Source organism: Phocoena sinus, chromosome 5 (genome assembly GCF_008692025.1).
Source record: "Phocoena sinus isolate mPhoSin1 chromosome 5, mPhoSin1.pri, whole genome shotgun sequence".
Classification (NCBI taxonomy): domain Eukaryota; kingdom Metazoa; phylum Chordata; class Mammalia; order Artiodactyla; family Phocoenidae; genus Phocoena; species Phocoena sinus.
In genome coordinates this window covers 89,407,654-89,433,786 of record NC_045767.1, presented here as the reverse complement: position 1 = coordinate 89,433,786, position 26,133 = coordinate 89,407,654, and the positions used below count along the sequence as shown (strand labels likewise).

The following is a 26,133-nucleotide window of genomic DNA, read 5'->3' as shown; positions in this document are numbered from 1 at the left end:
GTTCGTTGCTGCCTCATGTATCCTGCTCTTAACTCTAGATTAGCAGCCAGAGTACTACAGTGTGGCTACCACTTCTCACAATAGGAGTGGGAACTGCATGGCCCAGGCTGCCCTTCAGCTGTATCATAAAATAACTGAAGTGGGACTGCCTCCCTCTCACCTCGTCTATCAGTGACCCTGATCAGGAAAACATCTTGTACATTTTCTTGGAACCGCGCCACTCCCATGAGTCTTTGGGGACCATAGTTTAAATCCATCCTTCTATTTCCTCATATCCCCGTTGACGGTACTGAGACTAGTCTAAGGGTTAACATGGCCACCTCTGTGACAGGGAGGGAGCAATGGACTCCAGGAAATAAGGAGAGAGAACACGGAAGTAGGTTACAGCGCGCATACCCAAGCCTGAGGTCTGCACACTTGCTGGAGTAGGATTTTGAGGGAAATGTAAGAGCAAGTGAATCGAAAGATAAGAGATAAAATGAACCTGGTAATAGGTTAATGACCTTACGATGTGTTCTGTGTGAGAAGGCAGCATCACTTCATTCAGCTCTCTGCTCCTGAGCCCCAATGCAGAAGCCTTCTGACTCTAGCATCTAGAACAATACGTGTCCCCTTGTCAATCCCACTCTCCTTAGCCTGCTCTATGCTGAAACCCCACATGGGCTAGTGATTAAGGGCCAGACTCCAGCCCCAAACTTTTTGGATTGAATTCCAGCTTCCCCTCCTCCGCTGCTTTATTAATTGAGTGATATCAATTTATTAAATCTGTTTTATAATTTTCATCTTTAAAAGGAGGGATAATATTATTTCATTGTATTGTTGTAATGATTAAATGAGCTAATATGTGAAAAGCACTCAGAAGAGTGTCTGGCACATAGTAAATACTATATACGTTTGTGCTGTTATTCTTTTTTTTTTTTTTTTTTTGCGGTATGCGGGCCTCTCACTGTTGGGGCCTCTCCCGTTGCGGGGCACAGGCTCCGGACACGCAGGCTCAGCGGCCATAGCTCGTGGGCCCAGCCGCTCCGCGGCATGTGGGATCTTCCCGGACCGGGGCACGAACCCATGTCCCCTGCATCGGCAGGCGGGCTCTCAACCACTGCGCCACCAGGGAAGCCCCTGTGCTGTTATTCTTCACCACATTTATAACTGCCTGATTTTTATATTTGTTTGTTTGGGTAAGAGCTCTTAATATATGATCTACCCTCTTAACATGTTTCCTTCCCGTTTTATTGAGATATAGTTGACATACAGCACTGCCTAAATTTAAAGTGTACAGCATGATGATTTGACTTACATGCATCATGAAATGATTACCACAATAAGTTTAGTGAATATCCATCGCTCATATAGATACAAAATTAAAGAAATAGAAAAAATTTTTTTCCTTGTAATGAGAACTCTTTGGATTTACTCTAATTTTTTAATGTACAGCCGTATTAATTATATTTATCATATTGTACATTACATCCCTAGTACTTATTTATCTTATTACTGAAACTTTGTTCCTTTTGACAGCCTTCATCCAATGCCATTTCCCCTCATCCCCACCTCTGGTAACCGTAAATCTGATTTCTTCTGTACGTTCGTTGTTTCTAAAGTATAATTGACCTACAATAATATATTAGTTCCAGTTACACAACAGTGATTTGTTATTTCTATATATTTCAAACTAATCACCACCATGACTCATGTGTTTTTGCAGCTGGAAGTTTGTACGTCTTTCTGTCCCTCACCTATTTCTTTCTTCCCCTATCCTCTCCCCTCTAGCAACCACCTGTTTGTTCTTCGTATCTATGACTCTGTTTTATGTTTATTCATTTGTTTTTTTAGATTTCACAAAAGGTGAAGTCCTACAGTATTTGCCTTCTCTGACTTATTTCACTTAGCATGATACCCTCTAGGTCCATCCATGTTGTTGAAAATGGCAAAATTTCATTCTTTTTTATGGCTGAGTAGTATTCCATTGTGTGTGTGTGTATTTATATATATATACCACGTCTTCATCCATTCGTCTACTGATGGGCACTGAGGTTGCTTCCATATCTTGACTGTTGTAAATAATGCTGCAATGTGCATAGGTGCATACATCTTTTCAAATTAGTGTTTTTTTCTTCAGATAAATACCCAGGAGTGGAATTGCTGGATCATATGGTAGTTCTAATTTTTTGAGGAATCTTCATACTGTTTTCCATAGTGGTTACACCAGTTTGCATTCCCACCAACTGTGCATAAGAGTTCCCTTTTCTCTGCATCTTTGCCAACACTGCTATTTGTTGTGCTTTTGATAATAGCTGTTCTGACATGTGTGAGGTGATATCTCCTTATGGTTTTTATTTGCACTTCCCTGTTGATTAGTGAGGTTGACCATCTTTTCATGTGCCTGTTGGCCATCTGTATGTCTTCTTTAGAAAAATGTCTATTCAGATCTCTGCTCATTTTGTAATCAGGTTGTTTGGGTTTTTTTGATGTTGAGTTGTATGAGTTCCTTATAGATTTTAGGTATTAACCCCTTATCAATTATACTGTTTGGAAATATCTTGCCCATTCAGTAGTGGCCTTTTCATTTTGTTCATAGTTCCCTTCACTGTACAAAAGCTTTTTAGTTTGATGTAGTCTCATTTGTTTATTTTTGCATTTCCTTGAGTCTTACAAGTACTCTCCTCTGCCTTCTGGTGTTTAATGTTTTTATGACAAAATCTGAGGTCAGCCTTATATTAGTTTTTAGTGATTCTTCTAAGTGACTTAATGTTTTGTTTGTCTGTTTTCCTGCCAGGTTATTTCCATCAGAGTCCAATGAGAAAAACAAACTCCTTTAGGTGTTCCAAGCAACACTTGCAAAAGTGTTGGCAGTATTGGAAGAGGAAAAGAAATTAGATGGTGATATCCAGAGATCAGGAACTGCAGGCAGGTGCAGAGGCCTGCAGGAGCCTGCAAAACTATCCTTGCCATGGATACTGCTGGAGCTACTGCTCTGCACTGACCTGAGGCTCAGGAACCAGCACTCATTGCCATTGCTACTGAAGCCCAGTGTCCCTGGAGGAATTGCTGCTGCTTCTACCTGCTTCCGGCCTCCGAATCTCACAAGTGGCTCCCATCAGCAGACTCTAACTGAAACCTCTGGCAAAGGAGATGGAAAATGTGGCATACTTCCCTCTAGCACCCTGCAATACACAAGAGAATGGCTTCTGGGTAACAAACTATGTCTGGCATATTTCCCAATGGAAAATGGAAAAATTATCAAAGGACTTTCCTTTGAAGTCAACTTTACTAGCTATATATTCCAGCATTAGTTATTTTGAGTCAGTTTCCATGGTTCAAGATGTACTCTTCCAATATACAGACAAGTTTTATTTTATTTCAAGAAAGTTTTCCTGCTTGCATTTGTGAATATTTGTCCCAGTCCATTATTCTGACTTTCTTTTGGGGAGTTCCAATTGTATATATCTTGGATTTATGTTTCTTATATATCTATACTTTTTTCTCCATTTTTCTGTGATTTGTCCTTAACTTCATTTTATTTCATTTCACTTTGTATTTTTCTCTATTTTCATTGTTTTCTGCAGTGTCTATTCTGCCTTGTGTTCTTCTCAAATGTATTTTAATTTCTATACAAATTTTTCTTCTCTTTTTTTTTTTAGTTCACATTATATCTTTTCATGTTTTCACCACTTTTTCTCTGAGCTTTTCCATTTTTCCTTTGTGGTTTTCCACTAGAGTAAAACATTTAATCAAAATTTTCATCTGCAACATAATATTTTTTATGGTTAGTGTTCTTCTATTAATAAGAATTTATTACTACTTTCTCTACTTCCTTTTATTACTGTATCTTAGCATCTAAATTTTACCAGTTCCTTTTTATTACTAGCCATGAATACCTTGGATTTTGCTAGACCAGCTGTTTTCAATGGTCCCCTGGCCAAGGATAGATTGTATTGTTATATGAAAAAGTCCCTCCTATTTTTCAGCTACAGAGACAAACTGCTTCCAGCAAATATAGCTTTTCTGTGCAATTCCTTGGTAAACCTAGTATCTTCTGCCTCTTGGAACCAAACCAGCTCCAGGATAATTCTATCACATAGGTCACACAATTCCCACCTCTGTGGTCACAAAAAAATGTTAAGTCCAGAGTGGCCTTCATGAGCTGCTACCACTGGACTTCCCACTGTTAATATTTCTCTCAATTTTTTCTGATCTACATTTCTTTTCAAAAGAAATACGACTCAATCCTGAAGGCCTGTTGCGGCCCTTATATGTAACTGAAGAGCATACCTGTCTCCTATTTTTACCATAAAAGGTATTTTTACCATAAATGGTATTTTCAGAGGTTTTGATCCTTATTATTTAATCATTTGTAGGAGGCTCTTGGGTGGCACCCTGCAGGCCTGCAAGCCCTGTAGTTGCCCATCCTTGAAACTGAGGAGCCCAGAAACAGTGGCAGAGACATCAGTGGTTTATTGGACAGGGAATCTTACACATCTGAACTGAAAGGTCCTAGAGCAACAACCCACGGTGAATGGCAGACAGCAGGCAGGACTTGGCAGCCATATTCACTACTGGGGGAGAAGGAGGCTACCATTTATAGGGGAGAATTGACATCAGGTTGGTAACCGATGACGGTTACCAGGGAAACCGGCACCAGGGGCATGTCCCTCACAGCCCCTCAGGTTAACGACCATCACGAGGGCAGACATTTCCCTTTAATCAACTAGCAGGTGGAGCCACTCTGGCCTAAGGATTGGAACAATCACCAACTGGAGCAGGGGAAAGCAAAGTTAGGTGAAGCAGGCACTGGTCGAGCAGGAGATGTACAGAGAGCAAGAGAACAGCCATCTTGAATGGCCTGACCGTACACTCCACCCCTACAGACCCTGCATGACCTTTATAACCTTGGTCTGCCCGTCTTCTGCGATATCCCTGGGATCAGGTATGCAGAAGGGCACTGCAACTAAGTACCACAAATGCAATATATTCACCAGCATCTAAAGAGTATCATGAGTCCCAGAGGTGGGCAAACTTTGGAGCCAGGCATTTATCAGGTCCACTTTTCATGGAAGTCCAGAGGAGGACGACAATGGCATCTTGCTGTAGACCCAGCAATCAGACTCATTTCTCAGTGAGACCACTGTTGTTGACCAGTCGGGAACGATTCCCTTCGCTCTGACCAGGGACATATGTTAAGATGTTTAACGGGCACAACAAGGGAAGTTCATGACCATAACGCAAGATACAAGCAGTAACAGCATTCTGAGATAACACCACCCCTGCCTGTGGTTTTTGTCCTGGTCTGCAGTACCATATTGCTTGTCCATCCTCAGTCCCCAGAGCCAGTGCTGAATACTGGACAGGCGGTACAACAACAGACCACAGGGTTAATACAGTAGTGTCTTTTTCCAGTAGGGGGCCCGAATTAATTGTCTTAGTAGCCTTAGATTTCACCTGTCTTCTACTCAGCCCCACCTGAGTCCCTGTCTAAATCTACTGGGGACTTACCTGCCCGTCCCAGGGCCATTTTATACTATGTTCTCCTCGGGGTAGATCCTGTGGCAAGGGCAGAAGTGAGTTATTGTCCTGACCAATAGCTGGCAATGGTCCCAGCGGTCAAGAGTTGATGCTGTTGACTAGTTAGTTGCCTCTGGGTTAACATAGCATAGGCACTGGCATAGGCACAATTGCTCCTGGGATGTTCATTTATAGCTCTTAGGGCTTGAGTTAGGCTTCTGGACCATATGTTGAGAGAATGACATTTCCAGTCTCAATTGTTTGTTAAACAGTCCATTTCTCCTTTCAATTAGCTCAGCAGCAGTGGGGTTGTAGGGCAGGTGGAAATGCCAGCGTCTGTTATTTTTATCAGCCCATTCCTGAACTTCATGGCTGGGAAAGCGGACACCTTGATCATTATCGATGTCCTTGGGGGTCCCTATGGCACGCACAGCTGACCTAGACCCCAAGTAATAGTTTTCTGCATTGCTCGACAACATGAGTAGGCCTTTTGTAATATCTTCCACCTGTTGTGACACACTGTAGACTGTACACAGCTGTTCCATCACACAGTATTGTTGCTCTACCCCCTTCATAGCTAGGACCAGAAGCCCAAGGGTGCTCTATTTTGCCATTGCCACAGGTCCCAACCATACCCTTCCAGGTAGCCAGCCACGTCCAATTCACAAGCCTGTCTCTGAGTTAATATCCCTAAAGCCCATGTCTGTAATTATTCAGGGGTGGTGGGTCAGAGGTATGCTTTTCTTACCCAGCTAGATAACACCCAAGTATCTGACAGATAATCCAGCTCTTTGCATTTTGCCTGTATTCACCAGCCTTCTCCGTGCAGTTAGATGAGCCATGAATGCAGGACTGCTACTTTTTATTTTTGCGGTACCCGGGCCTCTCACTATTGTGGCCTCTCCCACTGCGGAGCACAGGCTCCGAACGCGCAGGCTCAGCGTCCATGGCTCACGGGCCCAGCCGCTCCGCGGCATGTCGTATCTTCTCAGACCAGGACACAAACCCGTGTTCCCTGCATCGGCAGGCAGACTCTCAACCACTGCGCCACCAGGGAAGCCCAGGACTGCTACTTTTAAACTGGAAACAGACTCTGAGACTCTCAGGCCCCACGTGCTAGTGGACGGCCACCTTGGGATTACCCCCCACACCCCCACCAACTCTCTGTTCCCCGTCCTTATTTCCCGACATCTCAGCACTCATGGGAGTTTCTTTGACATCCTGGCTGGCCAATTGGCTCACCAGTTGTTGGGCTATACCCCACAGGCCTACAAGACTCACAGTTGCCCAGCCTCAAGCCAAAATAACAAGCCCAGAAATAGACACAGAGACATCAATGATTACTGGATAGGGGATCTTACAAGTCTGAAGCAAAAGGTCCTGGGGCAACAGCAACACCCTCATGGTATACAGCAAGCAGGACGTGACTTTACTCCTTTACTCCTCGGAGGAGAAGGATGCTACCATTTATAGGGGGCAATTGACATCAGATTGGCTCATCAGTTACCAGGGAAACCAGCAGCTGAGGCACGTCCATCACAGCCTCTCAGGTTAATGACCATCACGTGCACAGATATTTCCCTTTAATCAACTAACAGGTGGAGCCGTTCTGGCCTAAGGATTAGAACAGTCACTAGCTGGGGCAGGGGGCAAGCACATCCATGAGAGTAGGGTGTAGGGGAAGCAGGCACTGGTCGAGCAGGGGATGTACAGAGAGCAAGAGAACAGCCATCTTGAGTGGCCCGACCGTACAGAGGCAAAAGGGAAAATGGCGATTTATGCATCCAGGTTTATATATGGAAAATCCTTGTGCTGGTGACACACACAGTTACACAGAAAAATCTTATATATTAATTGCCTACTTGCTATGATACAAGGCAAAACATAGTAGGTATCAAATAAATGATACAAAAAAAAGAGTCATATCAAGAATGACACCAGGGAAAGCTTCATAAAGAGGGAGGTAGCATTTGATATGGGTCTTCATGAAAAGCCTAGTAGAAGGGAAGGATTTGGGGGCAGAAAGAATGCCTCCAAGGCACAGCTTGGGGAACTATGAGGCTAGCTTGGCTGAGAAGAATGTACACGCAGGTGCGTAGAGGGAGATCCTATTCAAAGAAGCAGTTTATAATAATCCCAGCACTATTTGGGTTTTAAAGAGGATTACTAACCCTGGAAAGTTAGATGGTGACACACCCGGGTTGAAGATATATATATATATATATATTTGTCTGCGTTGGGTCTTCGTTGCTGCGTGTGGATTTTCTCCAGTTGCAGCGAGCCGGGGGCTACTCTTCATTGCCGTGCGCGGGCTTCTCATTGCGGTGGCTTCTCTTGTGGAGCACGGGCTCTAGAGCGCAGGCTGAGTAGTTGTGGTGCGCAGGCTTAGTTGCTCTGCGGCATGTGGGATCTTCCCGGCCCAGCGCTCGAACCCGTGTCCCCTGCATTGGCAGGCGGATTCTTAACCACTGCGCCACCAGGGAAGCCCCTGAAGAGATATTTTAAAGCAGCAGAACCTTCAAATGCTACCACATAGATAAATGTCTATTTTGACCAACTCTAAGATATATCTGTTCACCCTTGAATTATATTTAAAAGTGAGTCTCTGACTGAAGCCAAAGAAAGCACCATTAAGCAGTGGATAAATGCAGTAATGAAAGCAAATGAAAATCTAACATGGACATAATTTTAATTTATTTCCCTTCAGACTGAAAGCCCCATGAGGGTAAGGACAGCAGCTATTTTATTCAACAGTATTTATTAAGCGTATACCACAATACCTGGTAATATGCACTCAATACATAAAGGCTTCATTGTGAATAAATAAATTCCCTAAGTGCAGCTTCTGAGAGTTCCAGTTCTTTCTCATACTGTTTTATCATTTGTAATTTTTACTGGGATATATTAAAATATACACTAATTTGAAAGATTTTAAACTTGGAATTTAAAAATAATAACTTTTTCTCATCTCTCAAAATAGTTGCAGTTAGCCAGAATCACAAAGTCAGAACTGGGACATCACTGTTACAGGTAGTTATGCCAAAGAGATTTATATACTCTCTTAAAACTCTTCTTTTTAACCTTCAAAATGAAGGGTTTTCCTTTGTGAAAACTGTGCATGTGAACAGATGTACTCTGGAGAAACAAAATTTGATCAATATTGGCCAGAGAGCAAAGGGATTCAGACCCGAATGATTTCCACATGTGACCACTGCATATCAGTCACAGGTGACAGCAGTGACTGCTCTGCTGTGACAGAGAGCTCTACTGATTTCCGTTAGACATGCTTCCACTAAAATAGATTAATTCTTAGTTATCAGAATCTGATTTGGGCACAACCTTAGCAGGCTAATTTTCAGCCTATGGGAATAAAGTCATGGTAATTTTCAGATCATTTAATGGAAGAGAAACCAGCAAAGATAAAAGAAAGACACCACACCAAGAGGCTACCAATGGCAAACATTTCCTTCCTCTCTGGTGCATTAAACATCATCTGATTAGGGTTTATTTTAAAGGCATAATTTCCCTGATAATTACTAGTGGTATAGTTTTCAGGGTGTATAATTTACCATTAGAAAAAATGTCACTGGAACGAGGTGAATTAAATCTTTTCTTTCCATCACAGTCTAGCACTGGTTGCTATAGTTGCCTGTGATTTGAAGCAGTGTTCTTGGGCTGTATTTTACTTCCAAAGAAATATAGTATGTTTTAGAGCAAACAGTAAACAGAAAGGAATATTCCAGTGGGAACTTGATTTTTAAGGAAGTAATAACTGGTGACTACTTTTCTTCACTTTATTTCTTATATTGAAACGGCTATGCTCAACTACATAACCAACTTGGCTCAAACACACACATATTTATTAAATTTATGCATGGCTTCTGGAGGCATTTTGTCCAATACTGAACACAAAATAATGAAGGTCTTGCTTCTTGGTGCTATGTCACGTTGATACCATGTATTCCTGATCTGAGGCAATGAGGACAATTCACCTCTCTGATATTCTTCCCCCAAACTCATAATTCCAGCTTCATCATGAGAAAACATCAGGCAAATCCAAATTGGAATTTATTTTACAAAACACCTGACCCATTTTTAAAAAATTGTCAGAGTCATGAAAAATAAGGAAACATTGATAAACTGTTGCAGACTAGAGCAGGATAAGGAGGCATGACAACAAAATGCAATGTTGTGTCTTGAACTGGATCCGGGAATAGAAAAGGGACATTAGTGGAAAGATTGGTGGAATGTCAATAATGTCTGTTATTTACTTAATAGTATTATACCAATGTTAATTTCTTGGTTTTGATAAATGTGCCATGGTCATGTAGGATGTTACTATTAGGGAAAACTGTATTATCTTTGTTACTTCTCTTACTGAAGCTCTTTGTAAATCTAAGATTATTTGGTCAAACATTATTCTGGGTGCTTCTGGATGCGACTGACATTTGAATTGGTAGACTGAGTAAAGCAGACTGCCATCTCTAATGTGGATGGGCCTCATCCAATCCGTTGAAGGTCGAATAGAACAAAAAAACTGACCCTCCTGGGAGAAAGGAGAACTCCTCCTTCCTGACTGCCTTTGAGCTGGGATATTGTTGTGGTTGTTTGGTTGTTCCTGACGTTGAACTCAAAGTGAAACTCTGGCTCTTCCTGAGCCTTGGGCCTGCCTGCATTCAGGCTGGAACTATATCATTAGCTTTCCTGGTTCTCAGGCCTTTGAACTTGGATTGGAAATACACCATTGACCCTAAGAGGTCTCCAGCTTGCCCGTCAGCTCACTCTGCCCCTCTCAGGACTTGTCAGCCTTCATAATCACATGTGCGAATTCCTGATAATCAATCTCTCTCTCTCTCTCTCTCTCTCTTTCTCTCTCTCTCTCTCCAACCAATTGGCCCTACTTCTCTGGGATACTGGGACACCCTAACTAACACATTGATGCATACCATTGTAGTTTTTTTTTTTTTTTTTGCAGTACGCGGGCCTCTCACTGTGGTGGCCTCTCCTGTTGCGGAGCACAGGCTCCGGACGCGCAGGCTCAGTGGCCACGGCTCACGGGCCCAGCCGCTCCGCGGCATGTGGGATCTTCCCGGACCGGGGCACGAACCCATGTCCCCTGTATCGGCAGGCGGACTCCCAACCACTGCGCCACCAGGGGAGCCCCCCATTGTAGTTTGTTCATTTACTTTTCTGTATAGAATATATTCATCTAGGAGCTCCAGTGGCACAATTGGTTAGTGTGCCGTACTTATATAGAATATATTTACCTATTTTAATATTGATAGGTATTCATTTTGTTTGGGATTGTTATAATACCAATTTGGGGATTATTATAAATAATACTGATATGGACACTCCTATACATGCGTCCTGGTACACATGAGCATAAATTTCTCTTGGGTGTAAAACTAGGAAGAAGGTTCCTGCCAGATCTGTAGATTCAGCACAACTGTAGTTTTTTAAAGCTCAGCAAAAAGGGCTTCCCTGGTGGCGCAGTGGTTAAGAATCTGCCTGCCAATGCAGGGGACACGGGTTCGAGCCCTGGTCTGGGAAGATCCCACATGCCGTGGAGCAACTAAGCCCGTGTGCCACAACTGCTGAGCCTGTGCTCTAGAGCTCGCAAGCCACAACTACTGAGCCCATGTGCCGCAGCTACTGAAACCCACTTGTCTAGAGCCTGTGCTCCGCAACAAGAGAAGCCACCACAGTGAGAAGGCCGTGCACCACAATGAAGAGTATCCCCCGCTCGCCACAACTAGAGAAAGCCCACGCACAGCAATGAAGACCCAATGCAGCCAAAAAAAAACTCAGCAAAATAAAAGAAAAAAATTTAAGAAATTGACATGCTTATTCTAAAACATATATGAAGTTCAAAAGATTAAGAATAGCCCAAACAGTTTTTAAAAAGAAATTAAACTACCTGATTTTAAGAGTTATTATAACACTACAGTAAACAAGATAGTGTACTATTTGTATCAAGATGGACAAATAGATCAATGCAACAGAATATAGAGCCTGGAAATACACCCACACCCAAGATGCAAAGCAATCCATGAAGGAAAGACAGTCTTTTGATAAATGGTGCTGGAACAATTGGATACCCACATGCAAAATAATGAACCTTGACTGTTACCTCATATAATATGCATATTTATCTTGAAACAGACCACAGAACTAAATGCAAGAGCTAAAATTATAAAACTTCTAAAATCTCAATTATCTTAGGTTTGATAAAGATTTCTTATATACAACACAAAAAGCACAGTATCTAAAAGAACAAAATCAGTAAATTGGCCTCAAAATTTAAAGCTTTCACTCTTCAAAAGATGCTCTTAATACAATGAAAAGGCAAGCCACAGACGGGGGGAAAATTTCCTAGCAATTTCATTCCTAGGTTTATACCTAGGAGTCTAGATTATAAATGACCACACACAAGAATGGTCATGGCAGCTTTACTCAAATACCTTCAAACTGGAAATAATCCAAATACCCATCAATGGAAGAATGGATAAATATATACATGATCTACTAATTTTACTCTTGGAATTGCATCTTAAGGAAACAACGAAGAATAGGCAATGTCTTGATAGAGGCTGCTCCATCAATCTATATTCAGGAATGAAGATAACCTGGTACAAGGCCATATTGGTTTGTAGCCTGAGAAACTAATCTTTGGTGTTATAATCCACCGACATTTTGAGGCTATCAACATAGCATAATTTAGCCTAAACTGATTTATATACAGAAATTGGTACTTAGAAATGCAGCGCTACCCTAACAAAAACCTAAGCTATGTGACGTTGGTTCAGGGGCCAGCCTGTGCGTGGTGAGGAAGCTTTGTTAATGGAGTCTGGAAAGATGACAATCTATGCATTGGTAAAACATTTGGTAAAACTGTTGCATGCATTAACTTGGAAGACAGTTAATGTGTTGAGTGATCTTTGGAATTCTGCATAGAGGTTGGTAAACAAAATTAGTGGTACTCCTTCCTTCCTATATATTACAAGACAGAGATTAATTGGTTCAAGGGAAAAAAGTAAATTTGCAATCAGAGATGAGAGGGAATAGAATTGAAAGATTCATTTATTTCTCTTCCCCAAACGTAAAAGGCAAAACTAAGAGGGCATTTGACCTACAAAAGGACAAATAAAATTCACCTCACTCCAAGGACCAAATCAAATATGACCATAATGTCCTTTGTTAAAATTTTTGAATTAATTAAGATGGAGTCCTTTCATTTGGATGAAATAGCTCATGGATAAGAGATTAAAGGCATGAATCTACCCCACCTCCAAGAAACCTGATTAGCTCAAGTCGCCTGTAATTAAGTTTAGAGAAAGAGGCATGTCTTGAAAAGAATTGCAGATGAGTCTATAGGCACATGAAGCTGTTAGAATCAAGTAAATTAAATAGCCTTATTCTGAGAGTATTGTGTTAGTTGAGACTAAATACGATTGTAGCTGTTCTTGACTAAAAATTACCATTGGGGTCCTGAGTATTCCATGTAGAGAAAGTAGGCTGAGAAAGCTATCTAGTCCCAAGGAGAACATACTCCAATGTCCTCTTCAATTGTGGCTAAGAAGGATATTGGGGAAAGAAAATCTTTCCAGAGAGTAGAGCCAAGAGCCACGGAGGATGACAGACTGGGAGCTTATTCTCTGGGAACAGAAGAGGGGTTTAATCAAGGAGTATTCTTCATCCTCAGAGTAGGGGTGGTTCTTGAAACAATGACTCAATGTGATTTCAGAATTGCTTCATGCCTCTCATTATTTCCCTTTCTTCCTGAAAGGAAATATCTGTTGTAATGAGCCTCGCTGTCTTCCATCATTGAATTGTGGATGGGAATTGTGGGGTCTCTTGAGAAAGAGAAACCATACTCAGACCTGACATAGTAAAGACAATCACAAAATTGTTTACTTTCATCTTGATGCTACTCCTGGACTTTTGGATTTTTCTCCTCTGGGAGAGAAATGAGTACATTTTGTGTGCAGTAGGAAGGGAAGCAAATATTTGTGAATAAGTTTGGAGACTGTGCTAGATTGTATTTTGTACTATTCTTCATTGGCTGTCTTTCCAATGTGGGAGGATTATACATCCCTCCCTGATGACCTAAACTTGGTCATGTGGCTTACTTGGGACGATGAAACATAAGCAGAAGATTTAATAGCCATCAATGGTTCTCTTGTGCTCTCTTTTCCCTCTGCCATGAGTTCAGCTATATCCAGATGGAAGTACTCCATCAACCTGGGTCTTGGTGCAAAGATGACATGGAGCAGAGCTCCAGCCAACAATGGACTTGTTGCAGAAACCAGAAATAAACCTTTGTTCTTATAAGCCTATACGTTTTTGAAGCTTTTGTTACCTCAACATAATTTTGCCCAAGCTGACCAATATGGCTTTTCTCTCCCTCTTGAAGTTTTGCCAAACATACTGACCTTTTGAAAGATGTCCTTGAGCATTTATTTGAGATGTGAGTTTCTAATGTAGTCTCACCCCCACCAAACAGGTGTTTCAGCTGTTGGTTGGGAGCACGAGTCGCTCTATTGTGTCACAAGAATAAGTGCCAACATGTCATGTTGGGGGAACTAGACTTGCCTTCTCGTGTTCCTGTGAGATCACTGAAGTTGGGGAGAGACCTGTGGAAGCTGAGCTCAGTGGGTTTCCACTTGGGCTTGGGATCAGGATGTATTCCTGGGGAACTGCACAAGAGAGAAAACCCTACTTTAAGAGATGAGAAGGACCATAGGCATAATGCCTATACTTGTTTTGAACTGGAAAACTGAAGTCACTCTCATGGTGTCACAGACCCTCACAAGGCTTGAGTCCCTAAGAGGAATCGAGGAAGCCTGTATCGCAGAGCTAGTTCCCCATTTATTGGTTTCTAAACTCCCACTAAAAGTATATATTTATCATTCTCAGTCAGATAGCCTTTGTGGAGTCCATTGGCCTTTCATTGCAGTGAGACTTAGAGTGTAACTGACCTAAAAGATCTCAGAACTTTTATCCAGAAAAGAAACAAAAACAACTTTGCTTGTCTGATTAAATTGGGAGGAGGGCTGGATTCCTGAGAAATCTGTTTTATAGAATATTTCTGAAGTGAAAACTTGTACTTTACGAAGCATATTATTGAAGTGAATTGTTATAGTAACAACACCCATGGTTTAGTGGTTGGGGGCAGGGGTGGAGCGAGAGATCCTGGAGCCACACTGCTCCGGTCAGCTTGACCACTTATGAGCTGTGTGATTGACTCAGGATGGGCTCCTGGGAAACAGGCCACAAAGCAGAGATTTCCCTGTAGGAGGCTGGTCCGGGGTGGTGCTCTGGGGATCACCACTTGTGAGGGAGTGAGGGGAAGAGAGGTGAGTGGAAGTAAATGTTGGACTATGATGTAGTTGCACAAGAGGCCTCAGCTTGTCCCCATGGGGAGCTCTAGAACTGGAATGGCCTTTCAGAAATGCCCTGAATTGAGGTAAGGGACATTGGATGTGGGTTGTCCCTGAAGATGGGAATAATCTTGGATGAAAGCAGCTCCCTGTAGCCAAAGGAAGTTTCTGGGGAGGGATTCACCTGTGACTGTCAGCAGCCAGCACACCTAGAATGAGAGCCTGGGTCCTGAAGGAGAGCTGGAAAGTGCATCGCAGCACTGCACTTACCGCGGGCAATCCCTAACTTCTCCAGCCCTTGGTTTCTACGACTACAAAATGGGAGAAATAATAGTACCTCTCTCACTGGGTTGTTATGAGAACAAATTAATATTCGTAAAGCATCTGGAGCATTGCCTACCACACAGTGAGGCTACATATATGATTGTTAAATAATTAATTGTCCAGGGGAGGTTGTCAGGGACTATGGCTTAACAAATAGTTAGGCAAGTTTTATAATTAGTCTATTAAACTGTTTCTGTGAGGATGGTCACCCTGAAAGTGCTTTGATATGTTTGAAATCAGTTAATTCTGAAATAGTTTAGAAGTTCTGCATGAAAATCTTAAGCGTTAATTTGCTAGGAATCTACATGTTAGCAATCATGCAAATATAAAATTTAACTCAGGCTTTAGTCAAATGATTACAGATTTTGAATTGCTGGAATATTAATCAAAGAAGTATTATTTCTGACAGGAGCTGTACTAAATATTCTACGTATCTTAACATCTTTTCTTATGCCTCATTCCAACCACCTTAAGAGATAGATACTATACTGTTATTACTTCTAATTACAGATGGGAAACTGAGACTCAGAAGGTTTTGCAAGGCTGGAATTCAAAGCTGACTCCAAAGCCTCGATGCTTAACCGCTGTACTCCACTTCCGTCCCTATAAGTCACCCACATACTCAGCTGTTCTAAGAAGTCTTTGAAATATGTTCGATCTCTTAAGGATTGCACTAAAAAAAAAGTAGCCTGCCAGTAACTCAACAGCATCATTTTGCAGCTTCTTAATGGAAGACTCAAGCCTCCCATCTCAGATAATAAATAATTAATATCGTGAAATGTTAAACCTAACTTGTTTTCATAATGAAGATGTCAGCTTGCATGGTATTCTAGAAGCACTATATAAAAAGACACTTTTTGTATTAAATTGCATATTTAGTATGAGGATATGTATCATGGCATCAAAAACATACTCAGCACTTTTCTAATTATAGCTGCTAATCACAGTCTCACCCTTCAAAAAGCTGCTCCTTTAAAAACAGCTTATATATAGTCACTAATCCACTAAGTCATAGTTACTTGTGGCTCTGCCCAAAGTTAGCAATTGTGTCTGCCAGCTGAGAAACCTAATCAATAATTGAAGCTCCACTGTGGCTAATGCTCAACTGATGCACCCCCTTGATAATTCTCTCACCGAGTCTCAACGATTGAAATAACCTTACTAAGCTCAATTTTTACCAGGACAGCCTGACATTCAAGGTCGGGTGAAATAGGGTAAAAGAAGACAACAGCACTGCAGATGCTGGAGAATGGCTTGTTTTCAAAACAGAAGATATCACCATGCTTCTGCTCCTTTCAACACCCATTCTTTCCACCCCTTGATACCAATCCTGATTTGTTTAGATAGTAGACTGAGATACCCCAACCCCAACCTAGCCCCAGAAGATGCTGATCAAATTCCTTTTAGACAGTGGTTGATCTAAATGTGGGGAGTAATTCAGACCTACCCAACGAGACACAGGGGAAGTCTGCTGGGCAGAGCTCCCGTTCCCAAATGTGAAGGCGAAGGCTGGCTAAGAGAAAGTCCTTAGCCTGTCTACCTGCTTCTTCCTGCTTTGATATGATGACTGAAAGTACAACAGTTCTCTTGTGAATATGAATGAAACAACAAAGAGAATCACAAGAGATGCCAGCCCTGACAGCATCTAGACACTGAACAAAAGCCAGAAGCTGCCTAACCTCAGACTATTTAAGCCAAAGTTAAAAATTTTCAGTTCTTCCAAATACATTGCTGACATACTGTGTTCCCACACTTCTCTCAACCGTTTCTCTCTCACTCTTACTTCCCAACATTCTTTCAGCCTCCTTTTATGATGTCAAGGTTAATCTCATTTGCATGTGTTTCTCTAACATTTTTTGATGTCCCATGTTATTTCTATGGGTTGGTTCTGAATGTTGAAACCAATAAATAGTGTTTCCATTATTATGACTATGGTTAATATTCTAATGTTAGCATGATGGCTATCTTTTTAAGAATAATATTTAATAAGAAAATAATAATAACAAGAAACAAAGCTATGGGGAGTATTCCCCTCTATGATTTACACGGAAGGAAGTCCACAGAATCCACAAATCTCGTCTCAGCTCAGGGCACTGCGGACATTCTGCAAAGCAGAGTTAGGCCCTTAGCCAGGGCCTATACAGGTCCAATACGTTCAGACACTAGGTATGATGGCTGTGTTAATATTCTAGTAGAGCCAAGTAGTGGGGTATAATTACAAATTCAATATAATTACTTACACCTGAGCCACTCATAGGAAAATGTCAAGTTCAAGTAAATTCTCCTTTCTTCCATTCCATCAAGAGTTCAAAACAAGTCTACTACATATTTGGAGTATTTACTGCTCATACAGTATTTATTTTTCCTGAAGTTTCTGATTGCTTTTGTTTTCTATTTGGGAACATAAACACATGCCTTCTTCACCATATCCCCAATATCTTCCAGATTCTTACTCTAAGAATCTAGTGTATTCTTTTCCTTGATGTCTTCTAACTTCTATTCCAATTGGGACTGGTTTCTTAATTTTTAGACCATGACTTTCTTGTGCAACTTTTCTCTTTCCAGAACTTTCTAATTGCCCTTTTTTTTTTTTTTCAAGGCCTTTATCTTACACTCAAGTTTTCCAAGTTTCCAGTCATTTTAACCATTCCATGGAGTAGTTTTTTAATGTTCTCTCCCAAAGCCCTCTGTCCTCTCTCATTAGTTTTGATTGGTCTCTAGGCCTGATGTAGATCTGTTATTCTGTGACTTGACTATTCAGTAAGGTTGGATCAATTGCTTTTTGTGACCTTGACTCTTTGTCTCAGTTAAATCCCTCACAGCGAGGTACCTTCTTAAGTAATTTTCTAGAAGCAGGTGAACAGAAGATAAACTGTTTGGAATTTGTTGATTTCTAAATATTTTATTCTGCCTTACACTTGATTGATGGTCTAGTTGGGTCAAAAATTTTTGGTTTAAAATTATTTTCCTCCAGAGTTTTTAAAAAACATTGCACTAATGTCTTCTAGCCTCCAATTTTGCTGTTGAAAAGCAAAATTGCTGTTGAAAAGAACCTTGGTTTTTATTTCTCTGTATGTGGCCTCTTTTTCTGGACAATTTAAAGATATTCTTTTATTCTTGTGTTCTGAAATTTTTATTCTTGGTAATCTGAAAGCCAACAGTGCTATGCACATATATTTTAAATTATTTGTTCAGAGTTGTTCAGATTTGTATATGAAGATATGTAACAACCTTCATTTCTGAGAAATTTTCTTTATTATACATTGGTACCCTATACATTTTTTTGACTATTTTTCTTTTATTTTTGATTCTATATTTTGAAATATCTCACAAGCTTTATCTTCCAACTATTCTTTAATTCTTTTAAGATTTGGAATGGTATTTTAAATTTCCAAGTGTTACCTTTCATTCTTTGATTATTCTATTTTAAATGATCCTGTTCACATTTTGTACAGGTGTTTTCTCAAATGTAAAACAAATTACAATGATTTTTCTCAAGTTATCTCCCAGTCTTTGAAATGCTTGTTTTCATAGGCTTGATCTTTTCTACTAATCTCAGTCTTTCTCAGTAACGCTTAAAGGATTTCTTCAAACATATTGTGATTCTTATTGTCTACACATATCTACAGGGTGCTTTATGTCTGTGGGTGAGTCTTGTTGACTCTCAGGCCTTGCCTGAGTGTACAGAAAGATAATTATTCATTAATGTCAGATGAGGAGAGTTTTTTAACAGGAGCTCCCAATTTTTCCCAAGGCAATTTGTTCTGTTATCTTAGAGAAAAACCCTCTGATTTTTTTTTCAACTTAAAGATAAGAGCTTGGTATTAGGCTTATTAGCAAGCAGAGGCGGGAAAGGGGATGTATATATATATATATATATATATATATATATATATATATACACACACACACACACACAACCTGTTAATATCCATTCTCAGCCCTCCACTTCCCATTCCCATCCTTGGTCCTACCTGCAACATCTGAGTCTGAGCCTTGCTGAGATTCTCCTGGCTGTCCATCTATGACCTTAGTGCAGGCTGCTTCACACGTGTTCTAGGCTGCAGCTTCCTACGCTCTGCTTCAGCATCCAAACTTGCATTTACCTTTCGTCATTAGAATTTTGTGGGAGTTTCTACCTGTGCTACCTTCCATATATATATATTTTTATTCCTTTACAATCACTTTAATGGCATTTTAGAGAGGAGAAGTCTTAGTTCACTAATACGCACAAACGGCAGTTTTACATTAAAATAAAATGATCCTGGAAGCAAGACAGGGAGTATATATTTCCAACAGGCAAACCTAGAGGAAGAGGCACCAGTGGGAGGCTAGTTCACTAATCCAAGTAACAGATGATGGAGTCTAAACTAATGTAGTGGCCATGAAGATATTTATAAAAAGTTAATTATTTAGATCTACTAAGGAGATAAAACAGAAATAGTGATTCACTGAATGAATGAAATGAGGAAGAGGCAGGAATTACAGATGACATTTAGGCCTCTGGCTTGAGCAGCTATCTGGCTGATGGCACCACCTGTTGACACAGAGAACAAGAAAGAGTAAGTTCTGGTGAAATAGGTGGATGGTTCAATTGGGGTATGTTAACACGTGTTATTTAAAGACAAATATTCCAAAATCAGTTGCGTATATAAGTGAGAAGCTCAGGAGAGCAATCTGGGCTGAAAGCGCAGATTTGGTAGTTATCCACACGCAGATGCTATTTACTGCTTACCAATGGTTCTTTTTCCTCCCTCCTATTTGCTCCCCCGACCCTCCCCCCTCCACCCCACCAGCATTCTCTGATTATAAATTAAGACTGAACTGAAATTTCCTAGAGGGTTGTAAATATTACGTGGAACCCTGGGGAGTCTGCATTATGTATCTTTTGTGGAGCACCATTCCAGGATTGTAATTTGAGTAATTTTTAATAAGTGCTTATATTTAGTTCTATTGCTTTGATAATTGATGAACTACATCAGTATCATATAAAGAGTCAAGAAAAATGGCATTTTCTATTTCACTAACTTTATAAAAGAAGAATAACAATACCATCTTCTCAGTAAACCATTTCGTTGATCTTAGTGGACATACTTTTTCTTGCTTTGAACCCTTGCATGATAGTACTTCGTTAAGACTTGAATAGCTATTCTTACAATTTCTTATTTTACATAATTTGAACATCTATTTTATCCTCCTGCCTAGCGTGATGAAAAGCAATCAGAGGTAGGGACTTGGACTTATATTTGTATTCCCACCAGCACCCAAAAACGTAAAATAACAGGCGCTTAATAATTATTTGAAGAGTTGAACAGAAGCACTTGACACTCATAAATGCATAAAGTTACTTTATTTTAAGTATACATTTAATTTTGAAAAATATAAATGCTAAAATATCTCATCTTCTTCATCTCTTAATTCCATAAAAGTCACAATAGAAAGCTTCATAAAACTGTAAAATACTATAATGTTATAGGAATTTTAGGTTTTATATTGGAAAAAAATTATTAGTAATATATTGAAATGTTCTGTACTTTATCATTTTGTTCCACCATGTTGATCTACTTCACTTAAAATAAAAAGATGCATCACTTCTCCAAAGTTAATAAAGACTTAAGAGAATAAAAATAAGAGTATCTGAAAGTGCGTATTGATTCTGAAAAGTAATGTGTACAGATATGTACCAGCCATAAAAATGGCTAAAAAGAGGCAACTATTCATTCTCTTCACATTGTAGGACTGGGACAAAGTTACTTATGGCTCTAAAAATTTCACTGGATGACTTTAGCCCTGAGTTGCAATATCTGCCTAAGAAACAGAATTCAGGATTTTTGTATGTACCCATAGAGCACAAAGAAATGAGCCAAAAAACAGAACATATCCAAATTCCTGGTCAAAACGCAACTTGACTGGTTAGCATATACCACAAAGCTTTTTTATTTCAGGCTGCAATGAAGCTTGATGAAATCATCATCTAAAAGCTCCCAAGGCCCAAGCAAAATATCATTTGACTGTATTCAGCCACTTGGTGCCACTGGGCTTCATGCTCATGCTGTGAAGAGGGGATGTGAAATCTCATGGAATAAATAAGAAAATCTCAAGTTCCTGCACCAAAATCATTAAGTGGTATGAAAAGGGTTGAAGAAAGCTTTGTCCCATCCCCTGAACAATGTCAACCTCTGTAATACAACTCAAATCGTTTTGTTTTTGTTTTTTAAAGATAGTCAGCAGTCAATACATTTCAAGTACTTAACACAGTTTAAAAAAAAGAAGCAAAAACTTGGAAGACAATCGTTCTCTGTATTAAACACCAATATATAGCTGATAAAAGATTTACTCTGTGTGTGTTGGTTGCATGTGCATAAAAATACATACCAACTGAATTTCTGGCGGCAGACAATTGTTTCTCTTTCCCCCTTTCTTTGAGGTGGTGGGCGGCTGACTATTAAAGGTTTGTTTCCCTATGTCTCTGACTTCCTCCATCCCCCAACCCCACTCCACTGCCTGCCTGGACCACAAAATGATTCCAGTTCCCAGTATGGAACACAAAATGATTAGGATTCCAAGTTGGTCACTGTTTTACATAGTAGAGTGACGTTGTTCAAGGAAAACAGTGTCTCCAAAAGATTTTCTTTCAAATGCAAAACCATGGGCCTTTCTGCTCTGATAAAGCAGACTCTTGGCCTGGTGATGCTTTCCTTCCAATGGTTAAGTCTGTACTACCACAGGACTTCTAGTTAACAACTACACTTACTGCTTTACTTCTAACAACTTGAATCTCTTCTCTTTGTATTTACATCAGGAAGAGACACTTGGTAAAAAATTTACTGTTGTATTTGGTGTGTCCAGTTTACAGAGAAACAAAACCACCAAAAATCTGGTTAGTTCTTTATAGTGTGTAAATTCAGTTAAAATACAGATAATTCGGTGGCTCTGTGTGGACCTCAGGGTTTGTTTGTTTGTTTGGTAACTATCTGTGTTCCTCTGAAAGTAAATGATTTTTAAAATACTTCTCTGGGTTCCAAAATATTGAAAAGGTTTGATACTAACAAAGTGCCACTCCGCATTCATATCATGAGTATTGACCTTCTGTCACAGAATATGGATCATAAATGAAGGTGCAGGTAGCTTTTAGATATACTCAAAGGCTGAAATACTGAGTTAAGTTGCTTCAGGAGTTCTTTGAAAGGGAAAGAGAGGGGCATGAATCCTCAAATACTTGATTCATGATCAGAAAAATAAATTATTCTATTTAGAGCTTTTATAAAAGTGAACAAAAGTGTCTTTAATTTAACAAGATCCTAGGTTAGGCTAAATTTAATATGCATGGCTTTTAAACATTTTATTGATGCTCAGGAGAAACAAAGAGAAAAACTTCATATAGTTTTATATTAAGGTAATGGAAAACTAGATAATACAGAGTAATCATTTTAAGGATGGCTCTAAATACAAACATGATGCCAAAATTTGGCATGTGAGGTTTTAACAAATAACATTCACTTTGCCACCTTCATTTTAATGAAAAAAATTGTAGGTCATTTGTGTCTAATTTGTATAAAATTTGAAGTTTTAAGATTATCAGATATAAAAGTAACAGTTAATTTAGAACAATACAATTTTTATAATCAAAATTTCAACAGGACAGAATTGTAATTTAATTAATATAAGAATGAGTGGGAGTCAATATGTGCATATTATGAAACCAAAATAAGTGGTTTCGTTCTGCTTCTAGTACTCCTCCAACGACCGTAGTCAGCATATATCACAAATATAGTTATAGGAATCCAAAATGATGGATTCAACATTTAAAACGCTGTTTTTAATGCAGATTCATAATACATAATGCAGCCTATTAAAACACTACATTTAGATAACATGCTAAATTTGGTTAAAGATCTAATTTTCTTTTTTCTAACTTTCAATATGGTACTTTGAAATACACATACACACACGTATATAGACATGTATATTCTATATGCCTCAATCACAAAGAATAATTGCCTTTCAATCTTAAAGACAAGTGTATTGTTAAAATGTATATATATATATATATATATATATATACCTCTGCGATCCAACTGCATTCTCATAGACACTTTATAAATGTAAAAATGGTCTATCACAGTCCTATGCATTTTGTATTGTAAATAAGGGCTATTGTATCAGTGATGGTGACTGCTGTCTGGGTAATAAAGTATATTTACCCTCATCTGCATAACAGTAAGTCTCCTGGACCTCTGGTGGATTTTTCATATGTGGTTTGGGTTTTACAAAAACTGACATGAGAGGCTAGATAACTTTGCCCTTCACCTACCATCACTCTGTCTCTTTCTACCTTTGCACATATGTGTACCAGCCACACACAGAGTACATACACAAACACACAAATGTTTTCAAAATGAAAAAAATGTCTAACAATACTGCATAGGACATCAAAATGGTAATACAATCAGCATCTTTGCCCGGATACTACTATTATCAAAACATCAGTTATTCCCATTACAAAGGAGCGTCTCCCTCCTCCCCCAATCTCCTTCATAGAACAGTTAAATTTCTCTTAAAGAAAGGGAAAAATGGATGCTTAGAAACATGGTGTTTTTAATCCGATCTAGCCCTCTGGCATACCCTAGAGGTGGTGTATCTGTGTATGTGTGTGTGTGTATGTTTATGTAAAAATCACATTATATACAATACAATTTTTACAGAAAGCCTGGCAGCTACAAATAAGAGGTAGAACTACTCAAAACTATGTTTCCTGCTGCAGGAAAAAATTCATTTTCTTTACAGTAATTAAAAAAAAGTTTAAAAAATTGACAAAAAATAAGTTGCAGGTTAGGCCCCATAATTTAAACAACAAAATCTAGGAAGAAAAATAGTCTTCAATGTACTCAACAGATAAGTTCATTAAAGGGTTAAAAAAAGTTGCATAGGAAAAAACGGACATTCCAGCATTTGCTACAATGATGGCAATAGTTTCTCTAGTGGGAGTAAAGTACCTTTAGTTTTTCTTCTTTTGATAACTCTTAAGAGATTAGTGTTTATAAGCAAGAGCAAGTTAGAATAGCAGCACTTTTTCCAGTCCTGGAGAGTGCTATAAGCGAGAAGGGACTGTCTGGAAGTCAAGGTTTGTTCAACCAGACAGAGGGACAAGCCAGTAAGCACAGCTCCAAAGCTCAAGGGGGAAGTTCCTTCAATATTTTAATAAAAGGTGTTATAAAATCCTTAATACTTTTGCCCTCTGCTTAATAAAGGAAAAGGACAGGGTCTGTGTGTGTCTTGAGTGACAGAGGAATTTGGCTGTCAGAGGACACATTTGAAAGTATAAGAACAAATAGGGGATTCTTCAGATGTTGTTTTTAAGGAACGGTGCACTACTGTCTTGATTTTACCTATGCAAGAGAGAAGCAGAGAGAGCACTGTATTGTTTGGCCAGTGACCAAAACAAAACAAAAATTAAAAAATAAACAATTAGACAAAAAACAAGAACATAAACAACAAAAACTGTCAGTTGTAAGAAAGACAAACAGGTTACAATATAGTTTCTGTTCCCTTGCTCCTCCAGAAATAATCATTGTCTTCAGGCTCAAGTTCTATTCTAATTTGAGGCACAACTTTTACTGGAGTTCTAGAAGGACTAGAGAAAAAGAAAAAAGAAAAAAAAAAAAGTAAGTAACTCAGAATTCCTTTACCGTCTGTCAAATGTTTATGCATTGTACAGAAGTCAAATGGGTTCTTCTTTGTTCTCTTTAAATACTTACTTCCTCTTTCTGTATTAAAAACAAACATTTTTTAAATGGGATGAAGTTACCAAATAGAGTTAAGAAATTCAAGTAAAAATTTCATAAGCTCTCACACCTAGGTTAGAAAAAAAAACAATCAAGGAAGAGGACTTCCAGGTGGGTGACACTGTCAGAAGTTGAAGGACAAAAAGACTGACATGAAGAAAATATTCAGAGATTTCACGATTTTGAAAATCAAGGAGGATCTGAAATCTCTAGAGTTGTGTTAAGAGGGAAGAAAACTATTGGAGAAGAGGCACCAGGAAATGCCAGCTACCCTTAAAACAGAGATGATGCTGATATGACAAGAGCTAACACTGATCCTGGGCTTTACCTTAATGATACTGAAAGATTCCATTATTTCTAAGAGTCAGTCGAGTAGGTCTCTTAGAATGTTTTCTACAAGTAAAAGCTGGGATGAGGTCTGGTGACTAGATAATTTATTTAAGAGAAATTGTAGAGGACGGAGAACGGGGTGTTCTGCCGATAACCCGCCATTGGTTCTATTTCTGTGGGGCGGTCATCCCACAGAATAACATAAAATACTGGGCTGTCCTTTACCTTGGTATACTGAGTGACTGAAGGAAAGGAATTTTATCAGCATGATGTGTGGCGTTCAAGGAATGTTGGTGATTTTTCCCCTAAAAAAGAAAAAAAATTTTTCAAATCATAAATAATAGTCATTGGTAAAGTATAACATTAGAATGAAAAATTTTTCAATCTTCACAAAAATGGATGCATCTTTCACAACTGGAAAGAGTAAGAAAGACAAGTTTAGATGATTTCAATAAACACAGTACCAAGCTAAGAATCTAAGTAGTGTGATGAAGTCAAAATCACTCAGTCTCTTTTATTCTAGGTTTTCTAGAATGGGCCAATGTTGTTCTTTGCAGCGAGGGGGCAGGGTAAATCATTTCTAGAGGGTGATAGCGCCTACTTAATGTCTAAGCCTTGTCCTTGGATTTCCTGCCATCTTTAGCATTCATAATTTTGTCCTGCTCTTATGCATGCAGGTAAAAAAAAGAAGATTTTGAGAAACTTACTTATACTGCAACTCTACTAGCAATTTTGTTCTTTCATGGATTAATATGATACTGGAAAAGATTTTAGAATGATCATCGGTATTCTGCTTAAGTAAATTTCTA

General features: G+C 39.3%; 1 protein-coding gene across 4 annotated transcripts in view; it reads right to left on the bottom strand.

Moving 5' to 3' along the window:
* Positions 1-19,505: 19,505 nt before the first annotated feature.
* Positions 19,506-26,133, bottom strand: part of SLC4A4 (solute carrier family 4 member 4) — a 357,043-nt gene continuing 350,415 nt past the window's right edge. For 3 of the 4 annotated variants that reach the window (XM_032632939.1, XM_032632936.1, XM_032632938.1), the window contains 2 exons: positions 25,550-25,629; positions 24,717-24,843 (listed from right to left, as the gene is read on the bottom strand). In XM_032632939.1, the coding sequence (XP_032488830.1) occupies positions 25,586-25,629 (44 nt within the window). In that variant the 3' untranslated portion in view covers positions 24,717-24,843; positions 25,550-25,585. Of the gene's footprint in view, positions 19,747-24,716; positions 24,844-25,549; positions 25,630-26,133 lie in introns of those variants that run through there. The other variant, XM_032632937.1, reaches the window with a different exon arrangement.